Raw genomic sequence first — 11263 nt, 5'->3', positions numbered from 1 at the left:
GACCACCTACAATATGATGTTGAACTAAAAGACTAATGTTCAACTTGTGATAATGTTTTTGTGACTGATTTAAAGAAGTATCAGTCATGAATGAATGTAGTGACTTTTATAATAATTGTATTGTATCAACTTTTGTGTTTTGTGCTGTTTAGTGTGCATTTTCCCGCCACTGAAAATGACTGGGTTTATTGTTTAATTGATCAGAACAGATTATGGTTGGCTTATTTACCCAAAGTAACTTATGGAGCAGTCTAAACTGGTGTTACATGTTGTATCATTGTAATCTCCTTTGTCTACTTGTCAGGTTTCACTGGTTATCTAAAACTTACTACATTTCAGAGTCTCTAAATGGTTCTCACACAGAAATATACACACACTACACACACACTCACAATTGGTAACTCAAATAATACGCCAAAGAAAAGCACATTTCAACATTTAGTGTCTTTATAAAACAGATTTGCAAAATATAGCCAAGGCTCATTCATTTAAATATGCATAAATAGCAAGAAAATAATGTTATCGAACTTCTTTATACACAAATCAGAGATGAACATTATGAAAAACAGGGCGGAACCCTCTTGATTTGTTGCAGCAGGTAAAACACAAGCATACTGAATAGCTATAGCGGCAGCTGATTAGTCACAAATATACATCCTCTGAAGACACATTTCATTAACATTAAAACAAATTCTTATTCAAGTCTGTGAATTATCAAAGTACACATCTTTGGATGGATGCCTTTTTAAGATCAATATATATTTATTTATATATTTTACATTTTCAGCAACGCATCTGTAATTAACACCACCATGGCCAAAACGTGTGTATCTATGTACAATAGTGCAGACGAGGAGCTTAACTCAGAACAAAGGCAGTGAAAGTTTAATAACACCTTATCAAGTGTCCTGATTTGTTAGACTTCAAGTGGGTTCCCTTTGTTTGGGAATGTCATAAAATAACTATATCAGGAGTAAATACACTTTCAGGACGTGTGCCGGATAACGCCCTGCTGTTATAAAACATTATTTTGTTTGTTTGGAAGTACAGGTCCCCTTTATTTTTAAACATTTAAACACAGTTTATCATAATTCAACTTGCTGTGATTTGTTTGGATGAAGGCTTATTCTCATGCAATGTATGTCGACCACACTTTCCTTTTGTTTTGAGACTGAAATGTTATGATAACCTCCCTCGATAATACATTTTTGATTATTTTGTACATGTAATCGTGTAAATGTTTTACATTCATAGTCACTCATTTAACAATTGCAATAGATTCTGTTTTATTCATAGAATTTTATTTTACATATAAAGATTTTTCAGAAAAAGCCTCATCACATCTTAAGATGACATTTTAGAATGATTTATTTTGCATTTATAGCATTTCAAACAACCCTGTAGATAAGTAATGCAAATAATATATATAACAGCATTTTGATATGTTTTCCTCATTAGCAGTGTCAAACTGTGTGCCTCCTTTTAAATGCTATCAGATTATTTGTAAACAATTATTCCACATGACATCTGTGAAATGCTTTAATGAGACTGTTTTCTCCAACAGTCTGCCACATCAGCAGCCTGCAAAGAGTTGATCAATCTCTCGTTCACTTTTTAAAAAGGTGCTTCAGCTTCTTGGAGCAGAAAAGACTCTGAGATTAAAGAGAATATCTTTCTTGTCCATTTTTTCTTTTTCTTTCTCAGTTCATTTGGCCGGCTCAGGGATGGGAGGAGCGCGCTCCAGCCTCATGGTCCAGGGGTCAGAGGGCGCAGCGTAAAACGGAGCGTGGGTAAGCACTTCTTCTCCAGACAGGGCGAAGGTGAATACCCCCCTCTGCCTCCCCGCTCCTCCCTTCTCCTCCCGTGCGATGTGCTTCCCCTCTGCTCGCCGCTCCTCCCTGCTCTCCCTGTCCTCGCTCTTAAACCCCAGACCCCTGCTGGAGAGCATCTCCCCGAGTCCGTGGCTCTTGACTCCCTGGTATGCAGGGCTCAACCCGTTCTCCTCAAACCGGTTGGGGGCAGCAGTGGGGGGGCAAAGGAAGTTGCTGGTGGGTGTGGACCGCCAAGCAGCTGGCTTTCGTCCTCGCCTGGGGCGGGAGATGCGGCAGCTCTGCCTCTTGATGTGTCGATGTAGGTGGTCGGAGCGTGTGAAACTCTTGTAGCAGTGCTCACACTGGTATGGCCGCACGCCGGTGTGGATCCGCAGGTGGTTCTTCAGGTCGTAGTTGTGCACAAACTTGGAGTTGCAGTGGAGGCAGATGTAGGGGCGCTCACCTGTGTGCTTCCTCATGTGGATCTTGAGTTTGTCTTGTCTGAGAAAAGAAGAAAAAAAAACGTCATTCAGTTTGTGGCGCATGGAAAGGTTACCTCATCAATTATAGCATTGCAATTCTTCACACTTTTAGCCCTTGCTAAGTACAAGTGAGTTTAAAAAAGGATTTGTTTCTGCTGACATTAAAGGTCTGTGGAACTGTTCCAGAGCAAGAGGGTGTAAGTGAGTTACCACTAATGCAAAGAAACCAGCGTAGGGGGCTTTCCACTTAAAGCCCTTTCATATTCAGATTTGGTAAAAACAGATTAACCTCAGTCTAAAGAGAATTGCGGTACTTTTCCGTTAACCCTGCAGTTTTACATAACCTGATGCTTTGTAGTACAAAAAAGACCAGAGAGCTCTCACGGTGATCTCTGTGTGCCAGTTAAGTAATGATGTGTTAGAAAGTGCTGCCTTGCATACCTGGTGAATCGTACTTCACAGATAGTGCACATGTACGGTTTCTCCCCCGTATGCGTCCTCATGTGTCGAGGCAGTTTCCCAGCACCTTGGATGACCTTGTTGCAGATCGGACACTGCTGAGACGCTTTGGGCTTCATCTTCCTCTCCTCCTCCAGCTGCCAGGGGGGGAACAGAGCCCCCAGGTGGGACGCAGAGCTCAGGAAGTTCAGGTACGACCGGAAGTCGGCCTCATCCTTTATCGGCCCGAGACCCTGACCTTCTGACGGAGCTGACCCCGGGTTCATGGTGCTGCCTAGGCCCGTGCTGACAAACTCCTTTTGGAAGTTTCCGTGGAGCAGACTGAGCGGGATCTCGTCTTTCATCTCCTCCTTTATGATCTCTCTCTTCACAGCGAGATCGAGGGGTCTGGAGGCCTCCATCGGTGCCGCTGATTGGAAGCCGTGGGGGAGCCTGGTCTGCTGCGAGGCCGCTGCGTGGGCGTGCAGGTGGTGGCTGGGGTCCAGGAGCTGCTTGGGGAAGGCTGGGAACTCAGCGGCCCACATGGAGGGGTAGAAGCCCGGGATGAGAGGGGAGAAGTTGGCCCTCCTGTCCATACGGGGGTAGAGACCCTCCTGGAGGAGAGACTCGATGGAGAAATCCTTCAAAGCCCGACTCTCCATACTCTCCTGCAACACAACACAGCATCATCAGCCTTCTGGACTTTAGAAAAGAATGACCTTTTCAAGCTTTATTAGCAGAATAACAAAACAACTACCTGTTTCCCTCTCATGTTGTCCGGAGACTGCGACTGTGACGAGTCTCTGTGCAGCTCAAACTGCTGCTGGTAGGTGGAGGTGCTGGGAGGGGGCGAGTCCTCCGCCCCTCGAGACGTCTGCTCCCCCCTGCTCTCCGACGACTGCAGTGACCTCTCGCTGACATCGTCCTCCTCCTCATCCTCCTGCTCGTCCTTCCTCGACCCCTCGTCATCCTCTTCTTCATCCTCTTCTTCCTCCTCCTCCTCCTCCTCCTCGGCATCCTCCTCCTCCTCCTCCTCTCCCTCCTCCCCTCTCCCTCCTCCTCCGCTGCCTCCACCCCCGCTGTCCATGATCTCCAGGCAGACGTTGATGATGCAGGGTATCTCCAGCATCTGAGCGGCGTTCAGGATCTCTTTCACGTTGGACGCCGTCACCGTGAGAGTGGAAGTGTAGGCGAACTCCAGGATGGCTGCGAGAGAGTCCGGGGCCACAAAGTCGATGTCGTACACGGCAGCTGTGTGGTTATGATCCCCGCTATCGGTGGTGGCCACTGTGAAGAGCTTCTTGAAGTACTGGCTGCAGGCGGCCAGCACGGAGCGGTGGGTGCGGTACTCCTGGTCGCTGACGATGAGGATGACGTCGCAGAGCAGCCCGTCGCGCCGCTGCTCGTTGAGGCTGCAGAGGACATCGCTGCTGTGGTTTGGGAAGGGGATCCCAATCAGGTCCTCTTCTCTGTGATGAACCATGCTGATGGTTATCTATGGAAGAGAATAACAGTCAACTGTTTAGTGACACTTCAATTAGACTGTGAAAATGAAGAAGACAACATTCTACTGGATCCACATCAACTCCTGAATGCATTCTATATAATATACATATTACATATTTAACTTCATGTGACCATTATGACACATTTTCAGAGTTACTGTGATTTATTCCCAACGAAAAAATCCAACAGCGCTTTTACGAAAGATTATGTATAATATATAACTTGTATATAGTACTTGATGATAGAGGTCTCCGTTATGAAAGGACTTTCTCAGATTGGAAGCGAATCAAAAAGTGAAAGGAGTGACAAAAAGTAATTATTTTACAATTGATGTTATTGTTTTGTTAAAAATGGAAAGAAGAGTGTCTAAAATATCTGGGGAATGTAACACATTGATACTTTGAACATGTTATTATTTAATTAGATAATTCCTTTGGATTTCGTGCTGGCATTTGATTTAGTTTACAAATGGAAATCCACATAGTTGGCTTATCGCTCCCTCAAGAAACGGAGAGTCAGTATCATAACCTTCTTCCAGGAATGTAGATTTGTGCTGCAGGGATTCTCATGAGGATGGAGTGCAAACTGAAAAATGATGTGGGCATGTTAAAGCAAATAATGAAACAGTTATTTATTCTAAAACACTGATTTAAAGGGAACAATAGCTGTAAATCCATGCACATTTTAAATGCTCTTAGCTGAAGCTGATATTGTTAACAAAAATCAGTGACAGTCTAGCTTTATTAAAATATACTGTAGGCATGCTTGTTTGCGTGCCATCTGTGCAGCAAAGGCAACAAGTGGTAAATACAGCATCTCTCATTTTGAGCAAACATCACATCGGGTAATATTTAATCCTGAATGTGCTATCACGATGTCTTGTAGGAGCGCGTTGCGACTCTGAGCGTTAGGGAAACCCAGCATCTTGATAAAACATTCACTTTTCTTGTTATACTTTTTCTTTTTGTGTTTGACACATGATGATGAGTGCGTGAGAGTCTCTGTAATAATGCGTGTAACATCCATCTCTCTTGTCTTTCTCTAACAGATATGAGCACGAAGAAAGCCGATACCTTCATTGGAACAATACAGTGTGTGATTGGGATGTGGTGAGAAATGAAGAGAACAACAAAAGAGGTCAGATTGTACTCTAGATACTGTATCCTGTCAAAATGCTTACTTAGGCACTCTGTCCTCTCCACACTTTCAATACACACACACGCACGGACACACACACACATCTCTTTTTGCTTTTCTTTAAGCCTTCATTCCACAGCTGCCTGAGTTCCTACCTGTTGATTCACTGCGCTGTTGTTTACAGTTACTGTGATAAAACTTCCTCTGGCAGGGTGCTCATTCATTCACATCTATGAATAGAGCTTAAACTTAGCCGTCCACACTTGGTGGTCACTGGAGGCATGTGTAGATAAATACTTTGAAGCGGGCTCGCTCACCACAGCTGCATTGTTGACTGGCTCGAAATGGGCCAGGGCTAAAGCCACACAGTCGCACACACACAAAGACACACTCGCACACACACATCAAGTGTCTTGCCTATGTGCAGTTGGGATCACACCAGAGAGTGAGAAAAATTAAAAAATCTCAGAAAATCCGTAATTTCACCTGCAGGTATACAACGTGGTTACCAATCTTACATGTCGTTTTTTTCTTCTCGATCTTGTTGCTAGGTAACTGTTGCTATGTTCATGCTATTGATACAGTGTGGTCATAATTAAAATGTAGGGGGGGTGGTGGTATAAGATATAGGCCCGCAGACCCACACAGAACTACCTAGATTCGAAAAACTGGAACAAAAGAGTGACAGAGAAAGTCGCCTACAGTTGAAATTATATATAAAAACATGAATACTGAAGGGAACATATGTTCTATGCATTTAATTTTATGCTCCAGCTAGTTATGTAACATGAAGTCCAGAAACGCACATACAATTAAAAGTTCTGTCACTATTTCTGTCGTGCAGATTAATGTTTCTCTAACACCAAAGTACAGCATCCGTGTGTCTAACATCCAGAAAAGTAATAGCCTGGGTAGAAGGTGAGAGAATACCCTGTGAGAGAGCAAGAGCGAGATCAGATGGCCTTAAAAGTTCCCTAACAGGTTGCACAAACACCAGCCGAGGGGCCCCTCCCTGTAGCAGCCTGCCAAGGCAAACAATAGTGCGGAGCTTGGAACAACACGGATTGGATAAGAGGCAGAGAGAAAGAGCCTGGCTGGGAGGGCTGTAACCCACTGTCATTCGTCTGCTCTCGACCCATCCCACCCACTCCTGGAACCATGGGACACGTGCTGCTGTTGCTGTTTGTTCGCCTGGTGCCCCAGCGAGCACCACTCCCCTCTGTTCCCACTGTTTGCTTGCCACTAGCTAGCACTAGCTCTTAGCGGCCGGCCCCTAATTACAATGTGGAGAGGATCTAAGGAGTATGTGCCACATAGACAGGGAGGGGAGGAGGGCACAGCTTTCCCACCACAAGGTCCTGGAGCGACATTTCATTTCAACAGCCTTAACCCTTTACCCCCCCCCTCCACCCAATCGGAGCAGCCAGGGTGGGGACGCCTTGTGAAAGGCCTCTGATAATTACTGTTTGAGTCAGTTGGCTCTTTATCCATCTTACTCAGACAGTGAAGTCATGGAAGGACAATCCAACTTTTTCTTTATTGATAACACTGACTTGGTTGAAAAGTTTTTTATAACGGCAGATTTGAATGAGTTAGGAATGAATGTTTCTATCGGATCGCCCTAAACGAGCTGTTGTGTCTCACTGTAAAAAATGATCTGTGGATTGAAAGAACATAAGAGGCTCGGAAGTCTTCATTGTTTGAATGTATTGTGAGCTCGAGTGACACTGAAACATTGATTGTTTTTAAATGGATGCAGAGTGATACATTTGTGCACAAATTTACTTTTTTATTTGTTGGGAACACCAGTTTTGGAATACACGCTTTGTCTAAATCGTATTTTGATTAATCACGTATTTCTGTTTATCACACGTGCATCACTGAATGAATTTACTTGAGAGGAATTTCTGTCGCATGTGTGAAAACGATTCATACCAAATCGCTATTAACTATTCAATTAATAAACTGACCTCTAATGGTCAGTCTTGCTTTTCTGTCCGTCTCTCTTTTTCGCCTGCATGTACGTCTCCTCTCATGCCTCACTTAGTCACTGACACTTTCAACTCTCAGCACTCCCACCCCAAAAGATGTGTCACCTTCATTTGGTGTCATCCTTCTCCCAAGAACTTCATCTGTTTCCGGGCTCTGACCACCACCGCCAAACTTGGCCTAATCAGTCTCCTCTTCCTCTCCTCTTCCTCTCCTCCTCCTCCTCCTCCTCCTCCTTCTCTCTGTCCCTGTTGCACCTGTATCATCATTATGCCCAGAGCAGAGCGACTAACTTGTCCCCATCCCTGAGCGCTCAGGCCACAAATCAGCAGCTAATGTCCATCTCACCCCTTGTCACAGGCAGACACTCATTTGGCCTGTGAGCTCCAACACCTAAAGCCGAGTTTACCGCTGTCAGGCCATCCACCTGACCCACATGCTAAATCACCAGCACCCAAAGTTTACCCCTGTCACCTACTGTCCACAGCCAACACCTGCCCACAGACGGACAATAATTTACAGTATTGACAGCCACAATCCATCCCCTTATTAGGAGAAAACATTCATTTGACCTACTGTGTAAGCTAGTCCATTATCACCGGTAAAACAGCAGTGCACCTGTTTCTCAGGGAGACTCTTCCTTGGTCGGATTTTAAATGACAATTGTCTGGAGCCTGTGGAGGTTTTTAAACTCTATCTTAATTGCTGTCAACTTGAGCAGGTGAACTATATACAGTAATGCCAGTTACAACAAAAAAAAGGTTTTTATCTTGACAATAATGAGGAAATGTCAGGGTCAGAATTTGAGCATTTAACTGCTCAAGTTATGTTTAAAAGTTGTCAGAAATGTATTTACGAGAAGTTTACACATTTTGGTGCACATTTATTCCACATTTACGCTTTTATAAAACAGATGTTGTAAAAGAAACTGTCATACACATTATTTACGTTATTTTAAACTGACTTATATTATATATTATTATCATTTTGGTTGAAAATCAGACGGCATTTATTTAATACATTTCCTAAAATGTAACACTTAGTGCTTGAAATAACTTGTTACATTTAAAAAAAAGTCAGCAATATTTCATTATCTACTATTTTAACTTCAGCAAATTATGGATAATTAATGCCTTGAATTATTTCTTAATTTGAAATAATAGGAAATATGACAAAATGAAATATTTAGAGAAAACACTGAGTTTGTTCTCAATAAATGTGGAGGCCAAGTCGCTCGGCCCCTTAAAGAGCCTGTCTGCACCAAGTGTCATCTCTCAGGCCTTCAGGGGGGCCCGCAGCTACACACCATTATCTCTCTCCCCCAAAGTAAACTAAAGTTTAGGGTTTGCCGTTAATAATCTGTTCGGTGATTAAGAATGTTTCATCTAGATATTTTTCCATCTAACAAACAGATTTTATTTAACTATTCTAAGTCCCTTTATGTTTCTCTACGTCTCTGTTTTGTCCGAACCAACACTACCAAATGAACAAAAGAAGTTGCACATTCTTGATAAAAAATAGATTTTCCGAAGCAGGAATCATTTGGACAGTTTCATAATCAAGCCTTGGTAAGAAAAAATAATCTGTTCTATTTTTCCTGGATTCAAAAATAGTCCATTAATTACCATAAGGTGTAAAAAAGAATAGTAAAAAGATTGATGAAAAGAAATGAAAGCCTTTTTCACACACTGACAGCTGCAGGTTAAAAGTGACTGAAGAGAATGAGATATAACACAGTAACAATTTGTGATTAACCAAACCTGTAATTTGTAATTTTTGCAGAAATGCAGTTACTTTTCTGTAGTGACTTTTATAAGTGTTACATTATCAGATATACCAGCATACATACCAGATACCAGATACATTATAAAGAAATACACCAACTGCTACATTATTATATGCAGCTGGATTTTCTTTATTTTCCTCTTACACTAAATTGTGAACTACATATTCTTTTCTTTAAATATGAGACTACAACACATCTTAATACATAATGATGAACAACAACTCATAAACAATTGTAATGGAAATACTGGTCATGGCATTTTGTTACAACATGAGGTAAGAGCGCTATGAGCTAACAACAAACCCGTTGTAAACAGTAATTTTCAGCTCAGCCTCAAATCCATAACATGTTTTTATTTTGTCCCCACTCACAAACATTCCCTTTATCTTTATGAATTACCTGAGCTTCTATTTTGGATTCAAAGCACAATGTCGTATAGATATGGAATATCTAAAAGTGCAATGTATAATTACCGCTGGAGACAAAACACATACTTAAGTCCAGTTAAACTACTATGTTTGACATTTCCAAGACGTGCTGTGATGCTATAAACGATCTTGCTATTTCCAGAATTTTACAGCACAATATTTACACTACAGCCTAAATAATTACATGAGTCATTAAGTGACTTTATTGACCTGTTTGCACCTTGTCAGGCCCTTATGATCTAGAGCTTCAACACTCACTCAAACACTCTTTAAACAGGGACACTAAGTGCTGCACGTGTGCTCACTGTAACATAACGCACAAGTGCAAGCTTGTTCACTCACATCCACACTCTGAAACAATGTGACAAATCATTATGGACATATACACTCAGACACACACCCATGTGCATTCTCTAAAACTCTGGCTTCCATTCTTGATTCACACATGTCTTGATACGCTCCCAAGCATTCCACAGCTTTCAGCACCCGTCACCTACCGTGCCTTCAGTTTCTTGATTCCCCTCACGTGTCTTTGTATTTCCAGACTACTTAGAGGCTCTGTTGCTCCTTGCTTGACCTCTCAGCATTGCCCTTTTTTAGGGACACACCGCTGGCTCTCTATTTGCTGTCAATCAGTCCGGCAGTCAGTCCATTCACAAGCTCCTCACACCGGCCACGGATGCCCATTCACAAAATTAAATGTAAAAAAAAAAAACACCCAAGGAGGAATATCCAATGGAGTGAAGAAAAAGCAGCGCAGCAGAGGAGAGCAGAGTGTGATTCTTGGGTCTGTCTGTGTAGCGGAGTGTGGAGTTAAGAGTCAGGCTCACTGTTGTGTGTGGCTCATGTAGGACGAGCGAGAGAGTAAGAGGAAGGGAGGGAGGGCAGCAGCACTGCGCTGTGGAGATGTCGCACCACTAGTTTTTATAGCAGGGTGGGAAGCTGGAAGATAATAATACCCCATCCTCCTCCACAACACAAGTTTAAGCGCACTGTGTAATAAGCCCATGGCGCAGACACCCTTTGATTTAGGTCAGACAAAATGAATTTTTAGTTGTGTTAGAGTGAATTTTCGATATAAAGGGACCGGGGGAAAGAACTCCAAGGGGTTGTTTGGAGGGAGGGTAAAAAAGAGAAAGGAGGAAGCGAGAGAAAAGTTGGAAAACTATTTGGTGCACCTCTGTTGGTTAGTCTCAAGCTGAGATGAAGAGATGTACAGGACTATAAGTAGTCACACAGATGCAGATCTCTGGGTCTTTTAAAAACAGTTGCACTGACAATTCTATAATCTATCAAACATTTAACAAACTCTGAGTCCTCTGCACGTGTTTAGTCAATGTAGGGTTAAGAAAGGCAATGAGATGCATGCTGGGCGAGTGTAGCCCCCATACACACTCAGTCACAATAGACTAATTACTGAAAACACATTAACACACTTTGGTGTGTGGCACCCTGCACTCAGAAGCTTATAAAACACGCTGATTCAGTCAAGGGTGTACATTTGAAAGGAAATATCACTTAAAAGCTGACAATATCTGAGACAAAGTTAAACCACAAACGCTGAAAAATACCACAAGCAAGGCATACCTATTTTTCTCTGTTGAAACGTCTTTTTCAAAAACCAGGTTGAAGAGAGCAGTATAGGCCAACGTTAGATTCTTGTTTTGAGTCAGAAAGCCGCCTAAG

The 11263-nt window shown here is 42.7% G+C and overlaps 1 protein-coding gene across 1 annotated transcript; it reads right to left on the bottom strand.

The window, feature by feature from the left end:
* Window positions 1-451: 451 nt before the first annotated feature.
* Window positions 452-10377, bottom strand: LOC117456325 (zinc finger and BTB domain-containing protein 7C). The gene is made up of 4 exons (XM_034096159.1): window positions 10075-10377; window positions 3489-4226; window positions 2735-3399; window positions 452-2312 (listed from the first exon to the last, which is right to left on the bottom strand). Exons 2-4 carry the CDS (start codon window positions 4212-4214, stop codon window positions 1706-1708), a joined length of 1998 nt encoding a protein of 665 aa, XP_033952050.1. The 5' UTR covers window positions 4215-4226; window positions 10075-10377; the 3' UTR covers window positions 452-1705.
* Window positions 10378-11263: the final 886 nt, after the last annotated feature.

The sequence above is a fragment of the Pseudochaenichthys georgianus genome, chromosome 12, assembly GCF_902827115.2.
Source record: "Pseudochaenichthys georgianus chromosome 12, fPseGeo1.2, whole genome shotgun sequence".
Lineage (NCBI taxonomy): Eukaryota > Metazoa > Chordata > Actinopteri > Perciformes > Channichthyidae > Pseudochaenichthys > Pseudochaenichthys georgianus.
The sequence above is the reverse complement of the archived record's forward strand: the minus strand, read 5'-3'. Positions and strand labels throughout refer to the sequence as shown.

Coding starts and splice junctions, on each gene's coding strand:
- LOC117456325 (XM_034096159.1), bottom strand. CDS start 4,214: ATGGTTCATCACAGAGAAGAGGACCTGATTGGGATCCCCTTCCCAAAC. Junction 3,400..3,488: donor ACAACATGAGAGGGAAACAG/GTAGTTGTTTTG, acceptor GTTGTGTTGCAG/GAGAGTATGGAGAGTCGGGC. Junction 2,313..2,734: donor TGTGAAGTACGATTCACCAG/GTATGCAAGGCA, acceptor TTCTTTTCTCAG/ACAAGACAAACTCAAGATCC.